At 39.5% G+C, this 26,068-nt stretch overlaps 1 protein-coding gene across 3 annotated transcripts in view; it reads left to right on the plus strand.

Moving 5' to 3' along the window:
* Positions 1-397: 397 nt before the first annotated feature.
* Positions 398-26,068, plus strand: part of RTTN (rotatin) — a 145,972-nt gene continuing 120,301 nt past the window's right edge. For 2 of the 3 annotated variants that reach the window (XM_049697998.1, XM_033406088.2), the window contains exons 1-10: positions 398-577; positions 914-1,101; positions 1,962-2,139; positions 3,813-3,902; positions 6,358-6,451; positions 7,790-7,904; positions 8,865-9,015; positions 12,071-12,236; positions 14,516-14,697; positions 16,939-17,054. In XM_049697998.1, the coding sequence (XP_049553955.1) occupies positions 547-577; positions 914-1,101; positions 1,962-2,139; positions 3,813-3,902; positions 6,358-6,451; positions 7,790-7,904; positions 8,865-9,015; positions 12,071-12,236; positions 14,516-14,697; positions 16,939-17,054 (1,311 nt within the window). In that variant the 5' untranslated portion in view covers positions 398-546. The remainder of the gene's footprint in view (positions 578-913; positions 1,102-1,961; positions 2,140-3,812; positions 3,903-6,357; positions 6,452-7,789; positions 7,905-8,864; positions 9,016-12,070; positions 12,237-14,515; positions 14,698-16,938; positions 17,055-26,068) is intronic. The other variant, XM_004280001.3, reaches the window with a different exon arrangement.

The following is a 26,068-nucleotide window of genomic DNA, read 5'->3' on the forward strand; positions in this document are numbered from 1 at the left end:
AACAAAACGCTGCACTCTAAGTTGTAAAGTTCTGGGAGCTGAGAATTCAGACTGACAGGGTCATAAACGAACCCCTCTCAGAGGGAGGGTGCAGGGCCGACCTGGGCTTCTGCGCGAGCCTCTGCAGCCCGCGCCGCAGCCCGCGCCGCAGCCCGCGCTTGGACGCCGGAACCCCAGGCAGGCGGGAGCGGTGGCGGGTCCGGAATTCCGGGAGGAGAGCACGAGCTGGCGAAGACTACAACTCCCGACGTGCACGGCGGCCAAAACGCGTTCTATCCCTGCTTGACTCCTCATTCTTTCCAGTTCTTACGAAGGAGTCCGCTGTCTAGGAACTGCAGAGTAGTCACTATAGCGAGACTGTAAGCTTTTCTGTTGGCGCGGGGACCGGCACAGCTCACGGAATGCCTCTCACTCTTTGGGTCCTTCGCTCAGGCGTTGAGGAACTCGCTTTCGGACCGGCCGGGTTTCTAGGGGGACAGTAATTGTGGTCGGACGCTGTGGCGCGGCAGTTTAATTCTCCGGCGGCGGCTGGTTGAGCGGGAAGAGATGGTCCTGACGGGGCTCATCAGGAAACTGGGTAACAGTCTGAGTTGCCCCTCGCCCGGGTCGCCCACCCGTCGTGGCCGCATGCTGAGAATGGCTGTGTCACGTTTCCGAGGCCGGGCCACCCCGCGACGGCTTCCTGTCTTGTCCGGGCTTCGGCGGGGCAGCCCCCGGGGGCCCACCTCGGACTTTGTGTAAACTCCGCAGTTCGCGTCGTGAATGCACCAGCGTCCTGCGTGTGGAAAAAACTGGTTTCTTTATTAACTTCTTCACCCTGCTCCCGCCCCCAGCGTAGATAACGAAGTTTTAGGGTAAATTCCCTGTGGGCGTCTCTTTGGAGTCGGGAAATAGCTCTGTGCTGTCTTGACAGGTCATCAGCTGGCCGAGATCAGGGCGCGCGCTCTCAAGAATATTCTCTGCAAGATTGAGCACAGTTTAATCTGCTGTGCTGATCTGGTTCAGGAGAGGCTCCTTTTTCTCCATTTGCTGGAATGGTTCAATTTCCCGTCCGTTCCAATGAAAGAAGAGGTTCTGAGTCTGTTGAACAGGTTGGTTAAGGTAGGATCATTTTGAAATAAAATAATCAAACAAGTGAGTATTTCGTAGTCATTTAAGTGTAGCATTTGTTGAAAATTTAAATTATTAATTTTTTAAGAAACAAATGTGAACGTTGAATTTTAATTCATTTGGGTATGTAATGCTCCATTCTCCTTTTCTCTTATTTGTAATGTTGAATCTCACATTGTCTCTGCTGTGTTCTGAAGTAACACAGTTTCTGAGTTCAGGTATGTTCTGATTTGGGGGATCGTCTTTGGAGGTTAATACTTGTCATTCTGTTTTCCCTTATGGTTCTGTTATTTACATGTTAAAATGAGATGTCTTTGTATAAAAGAGAACACATTTAAAGATAAAGTTACAGACCATGATACTAAACAGCACAAGTATGTTAACCTGTTTTTCCCATATCTGTTTTTCAGATTTATGTTTCTCAGTCTGTCTTGAGAGTAGTTAGTTGTCAGGGTCAGATATCAAAGTGGCAGGTTTAACTTTTCCAAACTGTGAATCACTGTGCAGTTGTAGGAGATACTTATTACTTTGGCATCCTTTGAGTGACTGGAGGTAGAAGAGGATACAGTGAGTGTCAGTGAAGAGAAGTAATCAATTTAATAAATAAAAGAAGGAATGGATAGTGTGTATTTTTAGTGTTCAGTGTCTGGGCTTTTCTCACATAAGTGTTATTAAATGTTTTACGTATGTCTCTGTAAATCTACGTCTTATGTATATCACCGCAAAAATTATGTTTTAAAAATGAACATCTGGTATACCAAAAATAATGTCATATTTTGATTGCTGTAAAATAAAGTCTGGAGATTTTGATATTTATAGTTGTTCTCAAGACACTCCTTTTCTTATTTCAGTATCCCCCAGCAGTCCAGCATTTGGTTGACCTTGGTGCAGTCGAATTCTTATCTAAACTTCGTTCTAATGTGGAGCCGAATCTACAGGCTGAAATTGATGGCATTCTGGATGGACTTTTTATTCTTCCTTCAGAAGTTCCTGAACTACATTCTGCATCTTACCAAACCAATCAAACTGGTAACTCTTTGGAATCACTCTGATGAAATCAATCAGTCAATCAGTCTGTTAAAATATAATATATTGGTTCTAATGGTTAATTCTAAGGAAAGGAACCTTAGATTAAAAAAAGCAAACAATCCTCCTCCTCTCCCCCCCGCAACTCTTATTTTTCTTATGTTAACTTACATGAATTTGATCTTAATTCCCCTCCTGTAATGTTACAGAGAGGAGGATACTTGTGTGTTTTTGTTTTGGTCAAGGGGCATAAAAGATGAAGTGACTTTCTTTTTGTGAGACTAGTTTGACAGATTATCTCTTTTAGCAATAACAACAGATTTTCATTGAGCACTCTTTACTATGTGCCAGACGTTGTTTTAAATATTTTATACTTGCATTTTGGGGCTGTGTTCTTCATACAGGGAGGATGTCTGCCCTGCTTATGATTTTGTTATGGGGTCCAATCAAAATGAGCTACACATGGTATACTGGCTAAGATCAGAGTCAAAGAGACGTGGATTTAAGTCCCAGTTCTGCCACTAGTTGGGTGACCATGGCTAAGGTACTTAATCCCTCCAGGCTTTAGTTTTCTCATCCAAAAATTGGTACAATAAGCAAGAACATCTTATAGGATTTTTGTAAGGATTAAGTGGGGCAATGTCTGGACGGTGCTCAGCATAGGGCCTGGTGTATATTAAGCACAGAATCCTTGTCTGCTACTGTTACTTGTTGTTCTTGTTATTATTTGATGTCCAGTATAGTGCCTTGCTCATGGAAAGCATTTAAATTGATTTGAAGGAAAGAAAATGCTCTTGAAATTTAAATGATTGAGTAGTAAAAGTATAAAAAACTGTGTTTTTGCTCATTTAATCTGTTAGACCCTATTCTTCTCTATGCCAGTGCTGTACTGCCACTGCTGTGACCCTCGGGCCCGCTGTTAACAAGAACAACAGTAGCAGCTGCCGTTTACTGAGTTTGTCGTGTGATTGTGATTTTTAACAGTGTATTTTGCAATTTCTGTCTAAGCTATAACAAATAAAGTAGAATCTTAAATCATGAATTTTCCACCTAGTTCCTTGCAGGTGAGTTTAGAGGTATGGTCTAGGGCTAATTTTTAGTTTTCTGTATTAACATTAGAACTACTGGCATGAGAACTTCAAACAGAAAATGACAAAATTTGGTTTTAGCCTTTTCTTCATTCTCAATCTCATGACAACTGAAGTGCTGAATATGTAATCATGTATGATAGGGGATCGTCAGAGTTATTGAAAGATAGTGTCTGACTCTTGCTTTTGACAACTTTTTCTTAAAAAACATGAAAATCGAAGTGATCAGGAAATATGTAGAGTAAGGGAGAGGAGAGAGATGGACTAAGAAGCTGAGATGAACAGTTCTTGAATAAATACCTTGTAACAGATTCTTTATGTACATTGTGGATGTTTTCATTCTAAGAAATAATTGTAGTTACGTAACAGTAAAAGAGAGGGAAAAAACCCCTCAATTCAAAATTGACTCGGCATCTACATTTTTTTCCTCTTTAGGAGGACAGATTATTCAGAGAACCATAACTGGATTATTTTTCTAGTTTTTAAAGTGATTCAGAAACTTAAGATAAACCATTTGTATTTGAAAAGAGCAAGTTTCACTTTCAGCAAATAATGCATCAGTAACAGTAATATATATTTTCTTTTCAGAATTGCCACAGCAACCTGAAATCTTAACGGGATATTTTCCTCAAGACAAAAGTACTTTCCAGCAGATGGAAGTGCCTCCGAGACCTGTGGGTGTGTATCTACAGGGACGTGGGTCCTGTCTACCTGGGAAGTTGGAAATTAATGTACTTTCCCTCATTGTTGTGAAGACGTATTGTGGTCAGAGTTAAATGTTTAAGCACCAAACTGAAAGTTTGTTCCCTCAAGTTAGATTAGGATATAGAGTCTAAATGGTGAAACTGTGTATTGTTCTAAGTGCCTTTGACCAGCTCTGTAGGCGGTGGTAATGGTGGCCGTGGTACTTGGTGCTTATCGAGCTGGGAGTCTTTGTCAGGAGCTGAGCTGTGCACTGTACACACCACCTCATTAATTCTCCAGCTCACTAAGCGGTACTGTCAACCCAGTGACTCAAGCCAGAGGCTCAGGATCAAATTTGTTTCCTCATTTATCTTTACTCCAACATTCAGTTGACTGAAGAGTTCTGATTTAGAGCCTCTCTCAGGAATGTCATCCAGGTCTTTTTGCGTCTGGTCTCTGGTCAGTCATATGCCGCCTCCTCAAAGAGACCTTCCCGAGGACTCTAGCCAGTGATCACTTTTTATCTACATTTGGTTTTCTTCCTATATGTATTTATTAAATTATGTATTCATTTACTTCCTGTTTGTCTCCCTCATTATAAGCTTAATGACAGCTGCAAATACTGCTTTACCTGTGTGGGTGTGGGGAACAGTGCCAGAAATGTATTAGGCACTCAGTATGTATTTCTTGAATGAATGAATGAATCTTCATGGAGTCCCAGTGAGGTTGATATTATTATTAACGCCATCTTACTGATGGGAACACTGGGGCTTAGAAAGGATAAAACCTTTGTACTAGGCGACACAGTTAGGGCATGGTTAAGTAAGCATGTACTTCACATCTTACTGCCTGCATGGTTGAAATTAAAAGGCTGCTTCCAAGGATATATATGCGGACGTCAAGCATCCAATGTGACTCAGTTTGGTAGCCCTCTGTTATAAAAACGATTTCGTAGAAACTCTCAGGTTGAGTGCAGCATAAGAAAGAACAGAAAACTTGTTCAGCTGTTAAAATACTTGACCTTTCCTTTCTGGAAAAGTTTTGTTAGGCTTATAGGGAGCTTTGGTGGTTTTTTTTTTAGCATTTATTTTTTTCAACCAATGTTTTTTTTTTTTGTTTTGTTTTTTTAGATGTTGGGGGTAGGAGTTTATTAATTAATTAATTTATTTTTGCTGTGTTGCGTCTTCGTTTCTGTGTGAGGGCTTTCTCTAGTTGTGGCAAGAGAAAGGGGGGGCCACTCTTCATCGCGGTGCGCGGGCCTCTCACTATCGCGGCCTGTCTTATTGCGGAGCACAGGCTCCAGACGCGCAGGCTCAGTAGTTGTGGCTCACGGGCCTAGTTGCTCCGCGGCATGTGGGATCCTCCCAGACCAGGGCTCGAGCCCGTGTCCCCTGCATTAGCAGGCAGATTCTCAACCACTGCGCCACCAGGGAAGCCCCGGGAGCTTTGGATTTGACATGGTAGTTCTTTGTGTTTGTGGCTGAGAGGCTTAATTGAGTGACAACGAGAGACATCTGAACGGAGTGTCTTCAGGGCTGGGAATCATGGGTATTTCAGTGAAGTGGTTGAAACATTCAGGAAGATTGAGATGGTAACATATTTTTATGTGAGTTGCAGTTTGTGGATTGATGGTATGGCTTATTTTGGACACATCTTTATGTGTGCAGTATAAGCCTGTCCTTCCCTCCATCCACCTCTTGTTTTTCCCTTAGAAAGTAAACCCTGCTTTTATGTTAGCACTTTTGAAGGAAGCAACTACTATGTTTGAGAATTTAATAATACTATTATCTGAATTTAACAATTCCATGCTCTTTTCAGAGCATTTTGCAGAAAGACTGTTGCCCGTTTGGAAGGGCTTATGTGTTGCCACCTTAACCTGTACACTATGTGTTTAAAAATAATTTGAAGGAAGGTAGTATAAAATTGCATTGGTTTCTCGGATTTCTTTTAATCTTGTCTGAGCACTGATATTTGAACTTTAATCTTATGGTCTTTGAGTCATCTTCAAAGAGGTTTAAATATCTAACACGATTTAGGATATTTGAACATGACTAATTAAATGTAGTATATGATTACGTTTATATTGTTTTTAATTTCTACAGTTAGAGATCTCCAAATGCCAGTTCCTTTTTTGTTTATGTTCTATGTTCTGGTTAGCCACATGGTGAAATAGAAAATTTAATTGATGCTCTAAATGTCATTCAATATTGGTTTGTGTTTAATACCTTTCTAATAATAATATATGAGTTCTGTTTAAATTATGAGAAGAGAGCTCTGTTATTTATTCTATGAGGGAAGAAATTTGCAGCTGATCTTTTCGGTATATTTTAGGGTACTGTAGGCTGTGACTTTATTTGAGGACTTGTTTTAAAGGTGAAGCCTTATTCTGAACATTGTGCATCTGTCAGCATTGTCTCCTTTGATGCCTTAAGTTTTGCTCTTCCATTAGCAGCAAATCCGACCGCGAAGTGTTTGAAGTTTTCTACCTTCCCTTGGCTCCCCCTGACCACAGCTGATAGGCATGTTCTCTCCTCTAATGAAAGGTACGTACCTGATGTATTTCAGGTGTTTTGGCTTTTGGTATTGATATTTATAACCATGAAGTCTGAGAGTTATTACTGTACATTTTCATCAGGAAAAAAGATACTGAGTGGCTGTGATAGGTAGCAGTGGGAATATATGAATGATTTTCAGTATTTCAAAAATCAAGCCAGAAAATTCCTATTTGTCTTGAATCAGGCTTCACATCGTTTCTTTTTTATGCTTAGAATCCTGTGCATTCCTTGGTGATGTGAGTCATCTCTTATCAACCAGATTGGTGGCCATTGCTTAGGCCCTTGGTGAATAAAAATGGAGAAATTAAACATAAATGCAGTCTTTTTAGTAGACAATGTATTTCAAAACGTGGACTCTGTTAGGAGAAGGTTGGGGACCACTGATCTGATCTGATGTATTGGATTTTATTTGATCATCACCCCCAAAAGTAGAGAGCCAATATCTAGAAGTTTGGAGACTGTTTTAATGTCTAGTTTCACTTTTTGCTGAAACGTAATTTCAGTGACTGCCACATCAAATGAGTTGTCTGCCCTTTTTTGGTGAGAATGTGAAAAATAAAGACCAACTTCTAGAGTTAGGGCCCAGTACAGGGGGATGCTATTAAATGGCTTTGGATGATGGCCCTTTTTACTGATGGGCGTCAGTAAATTCTCTTGGAATAACATATTGAAGAGGTAGCGTGCCCACGGGGATGGGGCAGGGGTGGTGTTGATCTGTCACTTCTGAGTCAGTCGCTAAGGAGGAGGTATGGTCTCCATTGGGCGCCTGTGGGTGGACTGGAGCTGGGCTGAGAGCAGGTTTGGTTTCTTGGGGTGAGAGGTGAACGACTGTGACATCCCTAGGAGGGCACATATTTCAGAGAAGTTCAGAGGTGTCCTCTCCATGAGATAAGAGAGGAGTACCAGTTTCATTCCCCTCGAGTAGGGAAGAGCAGTAAGGAATCTAATTTCTGGAGTTTAACTCTGTACTTAGTATGATCTCCTCTGCCTTATTTCCTGATTCATTTAGCAGATTTCATTGATCTCATTTCATGGCATTGTGATAGCCTTTGGGTATACATTGGTGGATACTGTGTAGTCCCTGCTCTTGAGGAGGGTCTAGTGGGGCTACGAAGTCAACAGGCAGTTTCATAGCACAGGTTATGGGCACATGAAAGAACACACCTACCCCAGGGTTGTTCATTGATTAGGGAGGAGATTTGGGAAGGCTTCCCAGGGCAAGGTGTCTTGGCTGAGACCTGAAGGACTGTGAATAGGTTACTTAGAATCTGGTATAGGTAAATTCTTTTCAAAAATAAATAATACTGTATTTTGTATATTTTGTAGCTCTTTAAGAAGTAGTAACCACACTTTAATCTGGAACACCTGTGAACTGTTGAAAGACGTTATCATGCAAGATTTTCCTGCTGAGATTTTCCTTCAAAGGCCAAAAATTGTTCAGGTGCGTTTCCTCTGTAATAGTTTTAGATTTTGAAACAGGGAAGTTTTTGCAATGAAACACATTTTGCAAAGTAGGAGTCCTTGGGAAGGAAATTTGCACTACCATAGTTAAATAATGAAGTATTTGGTTATTTAGACCACTTACTCTGTAACTTACTTAGATAGTGGTTGTTCTCCTGATAGGAAGTAGTCTCATTTGACACATGCAGTCCAGTTTGACGACCTTGAGCTTAACCATTTATGGATCACTTGGGGAGACTAGACCTGGGAAACTGAGGTTGGGCAGCAGTGACCAATCTTAATAGTTAAAATTGCATCACTTTGGGTATCTGGGTGTTTAAGGCACGGTGCTGGATGCTGCGGAAATATGGCAGAGGTGAGCAATGTAGGTGGATTCTTTGCAGTGCAGTTTATTGCATACGTGTATAGCAGAGAGACTGGGTCCCGGGCTGGGATTGTGGTGTGTCCACGGCATCTGGTAAGCCTTGGTACCCTTGCTCTGCAATCACGGGGCTGAGATGGGTGCCAGTGAGTGGCAGCTGTTACTTCATACTGTCCCAGCTATGAGTGATAGCAGAGGGAAAGCTGTAAATTATCAAAACATGCAAAATGATTTAGCTCTTTGAGATGTAAGAGGCTTCTTGTGGTTTTTAAAAAGTACTGTATAACTTAATGTCCTGAATGGGGAATAATTCCCGTGTTCTTCACGATAGGTACTAAACTAACAGTTCAGATATGAGAAACGCTGACTGTTGTATTTAAATTTTATCTTACTTTGACCCATCTTCCTGCATTATGCCAAGTTATTTTTGCCTGTTTCTGTTTCTTATGTTTTATAAATATTTGCACCTTATCTTAATTCCTTTGACTGTTCATTTAACCTCACTTAAGCTCCACATCCTTCTTTGAAAGTCGAGCACTTTGTTCCCTTGATAATTTTTATAGCTCTTCTTTATTGCAGAGCCTTTTATCTCTGTTGAAACTGGCCTTTGGAGGAGATGGAAAACATCGCCTGGCATTGCAGTCAGTGTCCTGCTTGCAGCAGCTGTGCACGTATTTAAGAAACAGACTTAACTTTCACCGAGATCCAAGTTTTTTCTCTAGTAAACAAGGTATTATGTTTGTATATTCCTTGGTCACTGGTGGTATTTGTAGATTCTTCCAAGAACTCCCCATTATATTTACTGTCAGGGTTATTGTGTATACATTTTCACAACATAAATTCCCCATTCCTAAATGTAATCAAATTATCATCTTTGAAAACAAACTGTATGAATGACAGAAGCACTCATGATCCCATCCTCTTTTTTTTTGATAAGAGACATTTGCAAGGTGTTTTTCTCCCACATATGCTGAGTGTTGTTGGGAGCTAAGGACCAGGATTCTGAGCGCAGCTATTCATGTGGGACTTTGGGCATTTTAGCAAGTTATATGTTGTGTTAAGAAATTGTTTGGTTTGAAAAATACCGATTTGTATTTTATGAAAACTATTTTTATGCAACTTGTGATGTAGGCAGCTATTATGTGCTAGCAGTGCCAGACTTCTCAGGGAAGAAGCACCACCTAATGGCCAAGTAGAGCACTAGGCTGGCCTCATCAAACCAGCATTTACAGTTTAGGACTTCTGTGCACTTATATAATGCAATATATATTGAAAGTCGAATATTAAATTGTAGTGATTTGTCATCATGCTTCATAGTTAAGCCCTGTTTTGTTGAGAGTTTCACTGATCCCTGTGCTACTTGAATATTTATCCTTTATGTTAGCTTTATTATAGACCTCAGGGGGCATGGGGTTTTCTCATTAACATTCTTGAGAGCTTGTGAGTACCCCATATTTCATCAGAAAGAGAGTTATAATGTGGGTAAAAATAGTGGATAAATCAGAAGATTTATTCGTGTATTAAATAAATATTTATTTATCACCTACTCTGTGCCAACCGATACTCTAAGGGGTATAACACTGAACAAAACAGATAAGGTTCCCGCCTTTATGAGCTTGTATTGTAGAAGGTTGGGACAGGTAGTAAACAAACAAGTTTTTAGATATGAAGTGCTCAAAGGGAATAAGAAGGGTGATGTGACAGAATGTGACTGGGGATGTGGCTTTCTCGGATAGGATGGTCAGGGAAGGTATCTGACAGGAGGCAAGCTGAAGGGTGAGAAGGAACCTCCGCTTGAAAAGCGGCAGGAAGAGTACTCCAGGAAGGTCAGAGGCCTCAGCCCTGAGGGCCACACGCTTGAGGAACGAAAATCAGGCTGGTGTGGGTGGAGCGTAGTAAGTGGGCTGGGGGTACAGAGAGGGGAATGGGGTGAGGTCAGAGAGGTGGCCCGGGGCCAGGGTGCAGTGGCTCTGGCAGACCTTTGTAAGGATTTGATCAGTATATTCCCAGTATTGTGCGACCCTCACCAACATGTTTCCAAACCTTTGTTGTCATCCTAAGTGGAAGCTCTGTAACCATTAAGCGGCTCTCCCCATTTCCCTTTCCCTCTGCAGCCCCTGGTAATCTCTCGTCTATTTTCTGTCTAGGTCCCTAGACTGAGAGCGGGATTGTACAGTATTTATCTGGCTTATCTCACTTAGCGTAATGTTTTCAAAGTTCACCTATGTTGTAGCACGTGTCAGAACTTCATTTTTACGGCCGAATGACATTCCACTGTATGTACACACCACATTATATTTATGTATTCATCTGTTGGTGGACGTGGGGCTTGTTCCCACCTTTTGACTGTTACGAGTGATGCTGCGGTGAACGCTGGCATATCCGTTCGAGCCTCTGCTTTCGATTCTTTGGGTGTATACCAGAGCAGAACCGCTGGGCCATACGTTGATTCTACGTTTAGCTTTCTGAGGGACCGCCAAACGTGTCCCACGGCGGCTGCGCCGTTTGACATTCCCACTAGCAGCGTATGAGGCTTCCAGTTTTGCCACAGCCTCGCCAAAACTTGTTTCTTTTTCTTTCTTTTTTGTTAACGGTAATCCTCCTAGTAGGTGTGAGGTGGTATCTCATTGTGATTTTGATTTGCATTTCCCTAATGACTAGTGACTCTCTAGTGACTTTTCATGTGTTAACTGGCTATTCGTATATCTTTGGAGAAATGTCTAAGTTTTTTGCCCGTTGTTAAATTGGGATGGTTGACTTCTTGTTTTTGTTGAGTTTTGGGAGTTATTTATATATCCTGGATACTAAAACCTTATCAGGTATATGATTTGCAGATATTTTCTCCCGTTCTGTAGGTTGTTACTTTCTTTTTTTTTTTTTGAAGATCTATTTATTATTTATTTATTTTATTTATTTTTGGGTGCGTCGGGTCTTCGTCGCGGCACACGGGATCTTTGTTGAGGCATGCGGGATATTTTGTTGTGGCGTGCAGGCTTCTCTTTAGTTGTGGCATGCAGGTTTTCTCTCCTCTAGCGGTGGCGTGCAGGTTTTCTCTCTCTAGCAGTGGTGCGTGGGCTCCAGGGCCCGTGGGCTCTGTAGTTTGCAGCATGCATGCTCTCTAGTTGAGGTGCGTGAGCTCAGTAGTCGTGGTGTGTGGGCTTAGTTGCCCTGCGGCATGTGGGATCTTAGCTTCTGGACTAGGGGTCGAACCTGCGTCCCCTGCATTATATAAGGCAGATTCTTTACCACTGGGCCACCAGGGTCCCGGTTGTTACTTTCTTGTTAATGTCCTTTGATGCATGAAAGTTTTAAACTTTGTTGAAGTCCAATTTATCTCTGTTTTCGTTGGTTGGTTGTGTTTTTGGTGTCATATCTAAAAATTCATTGCCAAATCCAAGGTCATGATGACCCACCCCTATGTTTTCTGCTGAGAGCTTTACGGTTTTAACTCATATTTAGGTTGTCGATCCATTTTGAATTAATTTTTGCACAAGGTTTGAGGTAGGGTCTCTGGGAGGGTTTTAAGCGGGAGAGTGCATGATTCGGTCTCTAATGTTGTAAATGAACAGTGTTGGCTAAAAGGTTCCGTGTAATCAGGTCAATTAGACATGAACCTAAGTGTGCTAAGGGAGTATTGCAGAAAAGGTTGACTTTTACTTTTACCTCATAGAAGCATTTCTACTGTCTTAATTTTGTTAATTTTTTTCCTGAAGAATGACAAGAACTACATAATCAGTAATCTGTCTCTACCAAGGAATAATTTTATTCTTCTTTTTTCCCCCCAGATACAGTTTCCCAAAATTCTTCTCTGTCTTATTGTCATGAAGCAAGAGTCACTCATCATTCCCAGAATCCTTCTCCAGGAAGCAGCAGCCCTCGGCCTTCTGTGGTGGGACGCACAGGCCAGCGACCCAGAGGAGATGGCCAGGATTGGGACGCCGTGTCTTCCAGGTGACTGTAGGAAAGCCAGGTTAACTTGTGTGTGTGTTTCAGTTTTAGAGGGAGATTGTTGTTTTGCTGTTGTTTTGCTCTTTAGTCTTTTCTTTTGAAACATTAACACAGGTATTGGCCTTGTGTTAAACCAGTGACTTTCATACTTTTTTGACCATGACCCCCAGTAAGAAACAAGTATTATACTGCAACTCGGTACTCAGTACACAGACATATACTCTGTGTATGTGTGCGTGTGCATCTGTGTGTGTCCACTGAAAAAATGTTCACAAAATTGTTCTCTCATTCTGTGTTACACAGTGCATTTCTGTTTCATCAAAAAAATGGTGATTCTGACCCACTGAATTGTTTTTAGCAGCCACAAATGGAGTGTTATCTAGTTTAAAAGCATAGTTTTAAATGCTGTATACTTTTTGATAACATTTTAAGCCCATTTTTGTAAGTTTAATCATAATTTAAATGCATTGGTGTTTACTATTAAAGGGAATGATTGGAGAATCTATAAAACAAAGTCCCCTTCAAGGTGCACAGTTACGGTATTTTATTCGTTGGTGTAAAGAAAGATATTTATATATCTAGTTTTCTTAAAGGGATTAGCGTGGTATTTGTGTGTTATCTCATTAGGCTCCAAGCATCTTAAAACCTCTTTTTTTTTCATTTATTTATTTTATTTTTATTTATTTTTGGCTGCATTGGGTCTTCATTGCTGTGTGCGGGCTTTCTCTAGTTGCGGCGAGCAGGGGCTACTTTTTGTTTGTGGTGTGCAGGCTTCTCGTCGCGGTGGCTTCTCTTGTTCTGGAGCACGGGCTCTAGGTGCGTGGTCTTCAGTAGTTGTGGCTCGCGGGCTCTAGAGCGCAGGCTCAGTAGTTGTGGCGCATGGGCTTCGTTGCTCATGGCATGTGGGATCTTCCCGGACCAGGGCTGGAACCCGTTTCCCCTGCGTTGGGAGGCGGATTCTTAACCACTGCGCCACCAGAGAAGCTCTTAAAAAGCTCTTTTTAAGTCTTTTCTTTACTGTCATTCTGCTAAATGCTCAGTGAGACCAGCACTTGTCTGTTGGCTTGATTATTTTCTTGTGACGTGGCTACTGCTGCTCCAGGCTAACACTGACTCAGTCTTGCTGTGTGTTTGGTGTTACGTCAAGTGCTTCATGTGCTTTGCCTCCTGTGGTAGTCCTCGTAACAGTCCTATAATAGAATTGGTATTATTATCATCATTTATAGAAAAGCCTGAGGTTTGGAGAGGCTGGGAGCCAAGCCCCAGTTTATACAGTTGGTGAAGAGGGGGGCAGGGGTGTGGGCAGTACATGGTCCGGGAGCCTGTGCTCCTCGTCCTTACCGGGTGGCTGCTGTCGATCAGGTGTGGCTTTTCTCTTTACCTCATTCTCTGAGCTATATCTAGTGCGCTACATGCTTGTAGATTTTCACTCCTGAGTGAACGTCCTCCTGGGCCCTTTCAGAGTTTGAGAGAAGCCCAGCTTATTTCCATATTTTGGGATGCTTGGTATATTGGAATTGAAGAAATGACAAAATGTATTAAAATTGGGGAGTTTTACATGTTCAGTAGTGTTAGTGCATCTCTGTGATTCAGCTTCAGTTGTGGATAACATCAAAAGTCAACATTTTGAGGTGCTTTGTAAATGGGAAGTTCAAGCCTTTCTATAGCACTTTTATCCCCACCCCACTCCTTTACACCCAAGGTAATTTTTTTTATAAAGTAAGCCAAGAAGGGATGTTCCATTTTGGGGTACATTTTCAAAATCATATGATGTTGACTGTACTAAATAAAGTAATCCATTTCTCATCATGTTTTTCTGGCATTTTCTAGCATTCTTCAGTTGCTAACATTGGCTTACTTAGAACATTTGGTGAAAATCACAGAAAATCTAGGAAACCGTACGAACTATTTAGTTTTGCCTTTATAAGTTACGGAAGAACTTTGCTATGAATCTGTTTGCTTTCCTTTAGAAATGGATGGGTTATCAGTGTTCATGTTGATTGCTGCTATAGGAATGTTGACACGTTTGGAGAACATCAGTTTGAAAAGCAACGTATAAAAAAAGCATTCTTGGTTTCACTTACAATTTTGAGCCATCTTTATGGAATTTAATCTCATAAATTTGTCAAGGTTTCTGTAAATCTGACCAGAATTGTTTCATGGAGCAAAATAATTGTGCACGGTATGAGTCTCCTAATATTCCAGGCAGCAGCTCTGCAGTAAATCTGCTTGTGGGCTGTTTCCATACTCAAGGTTTATTATTATCCTTGTCTACTTTACAGTGGAAGTAGTAGTCACGCTCATGTCAACTCAAGGGTCTCCATCCCTTCCCCTTTGGACATGGTGCACCTGGACCTGCCAGAGCTGGAGGCTGAGGACACGCTAGAGCTGCAGTTCCAGCAGCTGAGCCTGCCCCAGCTCTGTGTCTCCATCCTGGAGTGTGCCGTTCCTCTCTTAAGAACAGGTTGGTTGTGCTTGAAGTCAGTAGTTCCTTTTGTATACTTTGTGTTTGTTTTGTCTATTTTCTAGGACTCTAGTTTTTCTCGTTTCTGCTTTCTATCTGTCTTAGGACCTTTAAAATCTGGATTTACTTATCTTTTGGGGTACAAATTCCTAAGAACTTAGTAAGGTCTTTTATTATCCCTTAATTAAACGTGGATGCCATGGAGCACTTTTCAGATAGAGTATCCCCTTCCATTGCTGGCCTTTTATTGCACAGACTTCCATTTGTGTGTGGCTATTTTAAAGGTAAGCACTGAAAAAACAATGCAACTGGAGTAAGTTAGAGAAGATGGATTGGCATGAATAGACCAGAATAAAAAACTCTTTGGCTTTTGCTCTTTAGAAATTTTTTGAGTTGCTTTCAGTTGTTCACTCCTCCTACTCGGTTTTTACTTGAGCTATGAAACATGTTAAAAACCGTAACAGACCCAACACTGGATTTGTACCTTTGCAGTAATTTCTTTTTCTTAAAAAACAAAACAAAACTCAGAAAACCCAAATGTTCTGGAGTTACATTTTCTCTCAAATGTGCTGGGTAAGTTTGCAAAGATGTACTGCAGTGTACACTGGGATGTTGTTGTGATTTTAGTGGAGAGTGATAAGAAGGATAACAATGTGGCCAGTGTCCAACAGAGCCTAGTAATCAAACAAGTTACCACACATTGAGTACCTGCTGTGCTCGGCTACAGGATGTGGTCTTGTGCACATTATTTTATGCACTCCTCACACCAACCCATTTTATACATCCCTTAGTGGTAATTACTGCTTTTCTCCCTGTTTTACAATGAGGAAGCTGAGGTTTAGAGTGCTTTAGAAACTTATCCAAAGTCAAACAGTGAAGAACAGAGGCTTGAACTACGGTTCTGAGACCAAAGTCCATGCATTTTGCAAGGTGAAGAAAGGTTTGGAATAAATAATGATTTTTATTCTCTAAATATATACATTTTAAGTAGTTGATAAACGTCAAAATACAAGATAAACAGGTTTTGCTTTTTTTCGTTTATACTGGCTGAGTAAAAAATCTGTCCCATGCTGATGGTTCTTTAAGTCCTATGACTATTCTTTGCCTGCTTGGAAGTGATAGGGAAGAAGGCCGGAGGTAGGTGTATATTTGGGAACATGAACAATTTTTTTTTATTCTGAAGAAAACTCTATACCTTAACTTCTCACTGACTGAAGAACTCTGCTTCCAGGAGTGAGGAATACATATTAATTCATGTACTAATAATGTGACATGAAGGAAGATCTGAACTTTGGCATCATCAAGTGTATATGTTTGTCTGCATGGTGTACTGAGGAGAACAGTTTTAGATTTAATGATTTTGCATTTAACCTTTTCTTAATTTGCTGTAAAAAGTCAGATTGATAATTATAGAGCTGTATCATGGTACATAAAATTTTCTAAATGTTCTCTTGCCCTTTTGTGGGAAATTATTGCATAATTTGCATTTGTTCAGTGTCGTAAGAGATTTCTAAGAGAATTTGCTCCAGCTGTTCTCATGAAACAATTAATCTAGACCCTTATGATCTGGTAGTTTGTTTTACTTTTATTCATTAGAAATTGACCTTTGGTATGTGGGACAGGAAAGTCTTGATTGAACATTCACCTTACTTAGAATTATGGGTGGTGGAATTCCTTTGTTATTCTATCTCTGTGGAGAAGGGAGATTGCTCAGGTGGGTGTGACTCTGACAGCACAGTTTCCTCCGGAATGTTCTTAGAGTTTAAGGTGAGTGTAGGTTTCCCAGGCAACTCCTGTGTAGGAAACTACTAATTCATGACAAGGCTTAAACCTTCTAGTCCTAAGTGGGAAATTTATTAGACTGCATCTTCTCAACTAAACCTGTGCTTTGTCACCTATTACATGTAACATCGATGGTCTCTCAATCTGAAAAGTTATTTTAATCTATCTCACAGTGCTTTTAGTTAGATTATTGTTATACTCTTCCTATCTTTCCCACTTAAAAGCACATTTGATTTTTTGTAGTTAAATAGTGTTATGAATGAAACAGAAGTCTAATGGTGATTGTATATTGTGACTTCCCTATTCGTCTCTTTTAAACAATTCTAAAAACATCAAAAAATAAAAAGAGAAATAGGAACTTGGGGGCATTAGCTAACGAGAGGATTGAGCAATATGATGTTCAGCTTTATTTGAATTAACTTTATTTTTCTTCTCTCTCTCTCCTATTTGTATTCCTAGGTAGTAGACAGATGATAATAAGAGTTCTGGAATTGCTTGCAGAGGATATGGTACTTATTGGTGAAGCAATTTCAGCAGATATCTGGGATGACAGCAGTCTTTTTGCTATAGATATGGTGAGAATCAAGGTTTTCCTTGGGATGTGGGTAATAATATTAGTATCTTATTTTATCTTGGTCCTTGTAAGCTGGTTTCATTGTCTCATTAGTCTTTGAAAACTTTCTTTGTTTTAGACACAATAGATCCCAGGCTTATTTTGTGCATAGTCTGGAATAGGCCATTTCTCCAGAGATTCTGGTTACTTTTAATGCGGGAAATGTATATCAAGACCAAAAACAGGCCATTAGGGCTGCTTGTAGTTACAGTGATATCATTCGTTCCCTTCAGTAATAGAACCTAGGAAATCTGTATTTAAAAAAAACTCATGAATTCAGACTCTGCTACTTCTGAACTTCAACTTGTATTTCTTTGCTTGGACTTTATTGTCCTTCATAGATTCTTAGCAACATCAACATAATTGCTTATTAGTTTTAACCTTCAGCATAAAGTAAGTAATTTCACAGTAGCAGTATTAGTATCACTGTGGTCAATAACTAATAAAGTTCAGGATTTTCTTGCAGTTCTTTTTGACTTAGACTAAATCTCACTAAGTATATAAAGTCAAAATTCTGTGCCTTAAAGTCACTCAAAAGAATTATTTTCTCTGTTACCAATTCAGTATACAGTTAGATTTTTGTTTCAATTTGTTTTCATTTTGGGGAATTGTTTTCTCTTCATAAAAATGTAACTCAGGGGTGTCTCCCTGCCATCCTGTTTTCTAGTTTATTTTTTACATTTTTATTTTAGTTTTTGCAAATGTAAGAAAATACGTAGATTCTTATTCCCCCTCTCACATCTTACATAAAAGGTGGTATATCATATACAGTTTCATACCTTGTTTTTACAATGTAAGAGTAAATCCTGTATGGTAATTAGACTTATTGTTGTGACCATTATGTATAGAAATATTGAGTCACTATGTTGTGTAAGTCAGTTATTCTTCAAAAACAAGCAAAGAAACGAACTCAGAGAAAAAAAAGATCAGATTTGTGATTAACAGAGGTGGGAAGTAGGGAGAGGGGGAATTGAATGAAGGTGATCAAAGGTACAGATTTTCAGTTTTAAGATGAATAAGTACTAGGATGTAATGCACAACTGCTGTGTGTTATGTATGAAAGTTGCTAAGAGAGTGAATCCTGAGGGTCTCATCACAAGGAAAGGAAACTGTTTTTCTATCTCTCTAATTTTGTTTCTATATGAGATGATGGATGTTCACCAAACTTAACGTGGTCATCATTTCATGATGTATGTAAGTCAAATCATTAAGCTCTGCACTTTAAACTTATACAGTGCTATATGTCAACTATATCTCAATAAAACTGGAAGAGAAAATAATGCATCCTGGATAGATGGATGGATGTAAACGTAGGCATGGAGATTATTCTGTGTTCATATGTGAAGATCTTCATCTTTTTTACAGGCTGCGACTGCTTCACTGTGTATTTATTCACTCAATAAACATATTGATAGACATAATTGCTAACAAAAATGTGAAATGAGTAATGTGCATTTTTAAAAATTAATTAATTTGTTTTTGGCTGCGTTGGGTTTTCGTTGCCGTGCACGGGCTTTCTCTAGTTGTGGTGATCGGGGGCTACTCTTCATTGCATTGTGTGGGCTTCTCATTGCGGTGGCTTCTCTTGTTGCAGAGCACGGGCTCTATGGTGTGCAGGCTTCAGTAGTTGTGGCACGTGGGCTTCAGTAGTTGTGGTTCGCGGGCTCTAGAGTGCAGGCTCAGTAGTTGTGGCGCACGGGCTTAGTTGCTCCGCGGCATGTGGGATCTTCCCGGACCAGGGCTTGAACCCGTGTCCCCTGCATTGGCAGGCGGATTCTTAACCCCTGTGCCACCAGGGAAGCCCTCCCCCAATTTTTTTTATCTACACAAATCTTTTGAAAAGAAACACAACTGAAACATTTTACAGTAGGTGTAATATATTGTTTCAAGTCCTACAATTTATTTATAAAATAGGGATAATAGTTCTTATCTTAGTTTTTCGTTGGTCCTTAAGGTTATCACATTATTCTGTAGTACTTTTAGAAGGTTTTCACATATTGAAGGTTTTCAACAAGTGAGTTTTCCTTGAGAAGTGTGAAGAATGTTTTATCAGTTGCTTCTTAAAATAGCTCAAGTTTCTTGGCCAGAACATTTATCTGTAAAAGTTAGTCATTCATTTTTAACTTTTGGCTGCTGATCTTTTATGATTCAATGAATTATTTTTACTTTAAAGGTTAAATCTGTTGTGCAAGTGCCAATTGGTATGTTAGAAATGTTAAATAGTACTGCTGGAAATTATATTTGACTTACTTATTTAAAAGAATAAATGCTTCCTAGGAAAAATCTCATCCCTTTGGGCTATATATTAATAGAAGCAGACAATTAAGTAGAATTCCTTAATGTCCCTACTTTTGTGAGGTTTACACAGAAGGCAGAAGCATATTTTTGTCGTGTCGTTAAAGGAACGAAGTAATAAATGTTGACCAATTCAGTAATTAAATGCATGTAGATATGTAATCAATTCTCTAGCTCTTTCCAAATAGTGCTAATAGCATTCATGTCTGGAATTCCATAACTCAGTTTATGTAAGCATAGTCAAAGAAATTTTTTCTCCATAAATTGAATATTTTTATTTCAGTTGAAATAAATAAAAGAAAAAATATTTTCACTGAAATTATATTTTGTTAAAATAAAAAATTTTTTTGGTAAGCACTTGTAAAAGTTAGGATGACCTGAAGTATGTCATCCTTTTTTTGCCTACCTATGAAATTAAGTTTGTTTTTTCCTTATTCACATGGTAAGTTAGGTTCACGGAGTAAGGCTCTTTTCCTCATGCCAGATAACCCCAGACTCTTGGGGCTGTTTTCTGTTTGTTTTTTGCCTTTCTTCTTTCTGTCACTGCTGTCACTCAGTGTCACGAAAAGCAGTGTTTTCTCCTTCTTTATGACTGATTCCTTCTAAATTCCCATCTGACCTGCTGTGAGCTGGTAACTTAGATTTCCAGGCATGTTGGAAGAATTGCTGGTTGAAGTTCAAGTGAAGTGGAGAGGATTATGAAAGTTTCTAGAGAGAAGGGCTTGGTATCCAGTAAGGGCTCAAGAAGGGGAATTGAACCAGATTGTGAATTTATAATTGGCTGAGTGGAATCTCTAATTAGCATATGCTTTTCCTGCTACTGCCGCCAGTCCAGAGACAGGTGTTTTAGTTCACCAAACATTCTTTGATTGCTCATTATATGCTAGTGATAAACGGAATACTTCCTGCCGTATCAGTAAACAAAGGATGTCACAGTCATCAGTAATTGCAGCCACCTCTGATGGTGAGCTGGTGAGCCCTGAGGGCACTCAGGAAGGAAAAGAATACCTGCCATCTAGCAGCCATCAGACTGCAATGATTTCAGTGAGCCCAGACTCTTGCATCTTCCCGTGCACAGAAAAGCGCTAAATTCCTTAACTTGAGATATCTGGTTTTCTTTAATTAACAGTAATCTTTTGACATTCAGACTCCCTGCCCTTTGTTACAAAACTCCCATGTATCCTGGCTCCCCACCTCGCCTCCACGGAGCAGTTCTCTCAGGGTTACTTGAGATGCGGCCTCCTGGCCTTGAAGTCCTAAAAATTCCTGCTGAATAAAACATAACTCTCAGCTTTTAGGTTGTGAATAATTTTTTAGTCGACCCTGGGCCCTGGGGGTGCAAGATGAATAAACAGCAATTCTTTTCACTCTTGTGGGAGTTAGATAAAAAATTGACTGTATTCCCCATGCTGTACATTTCATCCCCATGACTCATTTATTTTGAAATTTGCAGTTTGTACCTCTTAATCTCTCTCACCTATTTCACTCATTTCCCCCCCTCTCTTCCCCTCTGGCAGCTACCTGTTCGTTCTCTGTGTCTATGAGTCTGTTTCTGTTTTGAAGTTTGTTCATTTGTTTTTTAGATTCCAAATATAAGTGAAATCATATGTTTTTTGTCTTTATCTGCCTTATTTCACTTAGCATAATACTTTCTGGGTCCATCTGTGTTGTCACAACTGGCAATATTTCATTCGTTTTTATGGCTGATTAATATTCCATTGTATGTATATGTGTGTATGTGTTTGTGTACATATGTGCCACATCTTCTTTATCCATTCGTCTGTCGATGGTCACTTAGGTTGTTTCCATATCTTGGCTGTTGTAAATAGAGCTGCTCTAAACGTTGGGGGGCACGTCTCTTTGAGTTGGTGTTTTCATTTTTTTTGGATATAAATCCAGGAGTGGAATTGTTGGATTATACAGTAATTCTCGTTTTAGTTTTTTGAGGAATCTCCATGCTTTTTTCTATGGCGGCTGCATCGATTTACATTCCCACCAACAGTGTACAGGGGATCCCTTTTCTCCACATCCTTGTCAACATTTGTATTAGTGGTCTTTTTGTTGATGGCCATTCTGATAGGTGTGAGGTGATATCTCACTGTTGTTCTGATTTGTATTTCTCTGACTAGTAATGTTGAGTATCTTCTCATGTGCCAAGGGTGCTTTGAAAACACTCCCAGCCGAGAATCTCAGGGAGGGCTTTGTGTAAATCGTGGCTGAGCTGAGTTTAAATTACGAATACGATTCGGCTAAGAAAGTAAAGGTAGGGCTTTTTGTCTGGCGGAGGGGAAGAGAATGATGGGGAGGAATGAATAGTGCTGATTGGTGGTCAAGGCTAGGGCTATTGGGAGGAGTGCAAGCAACCAGAGCATAAAACGTGAGGTGGATGTGGTGGGAGAGAGGCTGGAGGGTTCAGGTGGGGTCTGCTCACAGAAGGCTTTTGACGTGCTGCTGAGTAGTTTGGCTGTCATTCTGCAGGCAGGATGAGCTTGCTCTTAAACATAGAAGTGCCTGGTGAGACTTGCACGCAGAACAGTAATTGGCTACCTTGTAGAAGGGGAGTGGGGAGTGTGAAGCTGGGAGCATATGGGGGAGAGTCACTTATTTCAGATGCTTTACAGAATCCAAAACCTGTTTTATATTGTGCAGATAGTGGAGATATTGTGTTTGCACTATAAATTCTGTTTTATTGGGAATATTTAGAATATTTTGTTCATCTGGTATTTTAAGTCTGTAATTTTGTAAAAGCTTTGACTATCCTCTGAAAACTGGCTCTTTTTTTTTTTTTTCTGCATCAACTACTTTACAGCTGTTTAAATATCTTTAGCCCAGCAAATTAAAACTGTGGACCAGATAGTATTGTTTTAAAATCCTTTCTTTTCTTAAAACATTAAAAAGAAAACACTGGGCTTCCCTGGTGGCGCAGTGGTTGAGAGTCCGCCTGCTGTTGCAAGGGATGCAGGTTCGTGCCCCGGTCCGGGAAGATCCCACATGCCATGGAGCGGCTGGGCCCGTGAGCCATGGCTGCTGAGCCTGCGCATCCGGAGCCTGTGCTCCGCAACGGGAGAGGCCACAACAGTGAGAGGCCCGCGTACTGCAAAAACAAAACAAAACAAAAAAAACGCTTTTTTTTTTTTTTTGGCTTGGAAGAAGTGTTGGAGATAGTAAAAGCTGCAAGACTGATTCTTATAGTATTTAATACTTCCTTTTTATACTATTTTGAGAAGTATGTCAATTCATCATTAGAATTAGCAAGGTTATTTGAAACAATTTCACAAATAAATAGATTTTTACAAAAAGCCTTGCAATACTGAGGTCTTAAATGTGTTCATTGATTTAAGTTGTAAATTGTCAAAGTTAGTCTTGAATAACAGAGATATGTTGTTTGTAGATGTAAAAAAGTATTTTAATGGAGAAGCACTGGGTGAAAAATTGCCTGTCCATGTAATAAGACTGTCACTGTGTTTCTAATTTGTTTTCTCTAGACCAGTGGTTATTAATATAAGTGCTATTAAAATTTTCTATTTTAATTTTGTAAGGGTGGCCCTACGTTTGGTTGAAATTTTTAACTTTTAGTTTTATTTCCATGGGCTCAAAGAACATAGTCTTAAATATACATTGACCATTTTTTGCGATTAAGTAAATGGCTAGTTTTAGTCAGTGTTCCTTGGAAACTCGAGGAGTTGTAGTCTTTGAAATGTTCAAAGTTTATATCTGTTTAATTTATTAATTAAGGTAAAAAAGACTGAGTTAAAACCTTTAAATCCAACTTCAGGTTTTGCTTCATATTTATGTTATTCAGACCACAATGACTCATTCATGTTGGGTCTTTACTCTCTATTATGCACTTCATCAATAGAAAATTACCTGATTTATCTAATTTTTTTTGTTCTGAATTATTCATTATTTATATTTCATACATTTTTGTTCATATTTCACTACACTAGTTTTTTTTTGAATTTTATTTTATGTATTTTTTTATACAGCAGGTCCTTATTAGTCATCAGTTTTATACACATCAGTGTATACATGTCAATCCCAATCTCCCAGTTCATCCCACCACCACCCCCACCCCGCCACTTCCCCCCTTGGTGTCCATACGTTTGTTCTCTACATCTGTGTCTCTATTTCTGCCCTGCAAACTGGTTCATCTGTACCATTTTTCTAGGTTCCACATATATGTGCTAACATATGATATTTGTTTTTCTGTTTCTGACTTACTTCACTCTGTATGACAGTCTCTAGATCCATCCACGTCTCTACAAATGACCCAATTTCATTCCTTTTTATGGCTGAGTAATATTCCATTGTATATATGTACCACATCTTCTTTATGCATTCGTCTGTCGATGGGCATTCAGGTTGCTTCCATGTCCTGGCTATTGTAAATAGTGCTGCAATGCACATTGGGGTACATGACTCTTTTTGAATTATGGTTTTCTCAGGGTATATGCCCAGTAGTGGGATTGCTGGGTCGTATGGTAGTTCTAATTTTAGTTTTTTAAGGAACCTCCATACTGTTCTCCATAGTGGCTGTATCAATTTACATTCCCACCAACAGTGCAAGAGGGTTCCCTTTTCTCCACACCCTCTCCAGCATTTATTGTTTGTAGATTTTTTGATGATGCCCATTCTCACTGGTGTGAGGTGTTACCTCACTGTAGTTTTGATTTGCATTTCCTTAATAATTAGTGACATTGAGCATCCTTTCATGTGTTTCTTGGCAATCTGTATATCTTCTCTGGAGAAATGTCTGTTTAGGTCTTCTGCCCATTTTTGGATTGGGTTGTTTGTTTGTTTTATATTGAGCTACTTGAGCTGTTTATATATTTTGGAGATTAATCCTTTGTCTGTTGATTCGTTTGCAAATATTTTCTCCCATTCTGAGGGTTGTCTTTTCGTCTTGCTCGTAGTTTTCTTTGCTTTGCAAAAGCTTTTAAGTTTCGTTAGGTCCTGTTTGTTTATTTTTGTTTTTATTTCCATTACTCTAGGAGGTGGATCAAAAAGGATCTTGCTGTGATTTATGTCAGTGTTCTTCCTATGTTTTCCTCTAAGACTTTTCTAGTGTCCAGCCTTACATTTAGGTCTTTAATCCTTTTGAGTTTATTTTTGTGTATGGTGTTAGGGAGTGTTCTAATTTCATTCTTTTACATGTAGCTGTCCAGTTTTGCCAGCACCACTTATTGAAGAGACTGTCTTTTCTCTATTTTGTATCCTTGCCTCCTTTGTCATAGATTAGTTGACCATAGGTGCATGGGTTTATCTCTGGGCTTTCTATCCTGTACCATTTATCTGTATTTCTGTTTTTGTGCCAGTACCCTATTTTCTTGATTACTGTAGCTTTGTAGTATAGTCTGAAGTCAGAGAGTCTGATTCCTCCAGCTCCGTTTTTCTTTCTCAAGATTGCTTTGGCTATTTGGGATCTTTTGTGTTTCCATACGAATTGTGAAATTTTTTGTTCTAGTTCTGTGAAAAATGCCATTGGTAGTTCGATAGGGATTGCACTGAATTTGTAGATTGCTTTTGGTAGTATAGTCATTTTCACAATGTTGATTCTTCCAGTCCAAGAACGTGGTATATCTCTCCATCTGTGTTGTCTTTGGTTTCTTTCATCAGTGTCTTATAGTTCTCTGAGTACAGTCTTTTACCTCCTTAGATAGGTTTATTCCTAGGTGTTTTATTCTTTTTTTTGCAGTGGTGAATGGGATTGTTTCCTTAATTTAGCTTTCACATTTTTATTCATTAGTATAGGAATGCAAGAGATTTCTGTGCATTAATTTTGTATCCTGCAACTTTACCAAATTCGTTGATTAGCTCTAGTAGTTTTCTGGTAGCATCTTTAGGATTCTCTATGTATAGTATCATGTAATCTGCAAACAGTGACAGTTTTACTTCTTCTTTTCCAATTTGTATTCCTTTTATTTATTTTTCTTCTCTGATTGCTGTGGCTAGGACTTCCAAAACTATGTTGAATAATAGTGGTGAGAGTGGACATCCTTGTCTTATTCCTGATCTTCGAAGAAATGCTTTCAGTTTTTCACCATTGAGGATGATGTCTGCTGTGGGTTTGTTGTATATGTTCTTTATTTTGTTGAGGTAGGTTCCCTCCATGCCCCCTTTCTGGGGAGTTTTCATCATAAATGGGTGTTGATTTTGTCAGAAGTTTTTTCTACATCTATTGAGATGATCATATGGTTTTTATTCTTCAGTTTGTTAATATGGTGTATCACATTGATTGATTTGCATATATTGAAGAATCCTTGCATCCCTGGGATAAATCCCACTTGATCATGGTGTATGATCCTTTTAATGTGTTGTTGGATTCTGTTTGCTAGTATTTTGTTGAGGATTTTTGCATCTATATTCATTAGTGCTATTGGTCTGTAACTTTCTTTTTTTGTAGTATCTTTGTCTGGTTTGGGTATCAGGGTGATGGTGGCCTCATAGAATGAGTTTGGGAGTGTTCCTTCCTCTGCAATTTTTTGGAAGAGTTTGAGAAGGATGGGTGTTAGCTCTTCTCTAAATGTTTGATAGAATTCACCTGTGAAGCCATCTGGTCCTGGACTTTTTGTTTGTTGGAAGATTTTTAATCACAGTTTCGATTTCATTACTTATGATTGGTCTGTTCATATTTTCTATTTCTTCCTGTTTAGTCTTGGAAGGTTATTACCTTTCTAAGAA

This window comes from Orcinus orca, chromosome 15 (assembly GCF_937001465.1).
Source record: "Orcinus orca chromosome 15, mOrcOrc1.1, whole genome shotgun sequence".
In the NCBI taxonomy this organism is placed as follows: domain Eukaryota; kingdom Metazoa; phylum Chordata; class Mammalia; order Artiodactyla; family Delphinidae; genus Orcinus; species Orcinus orca.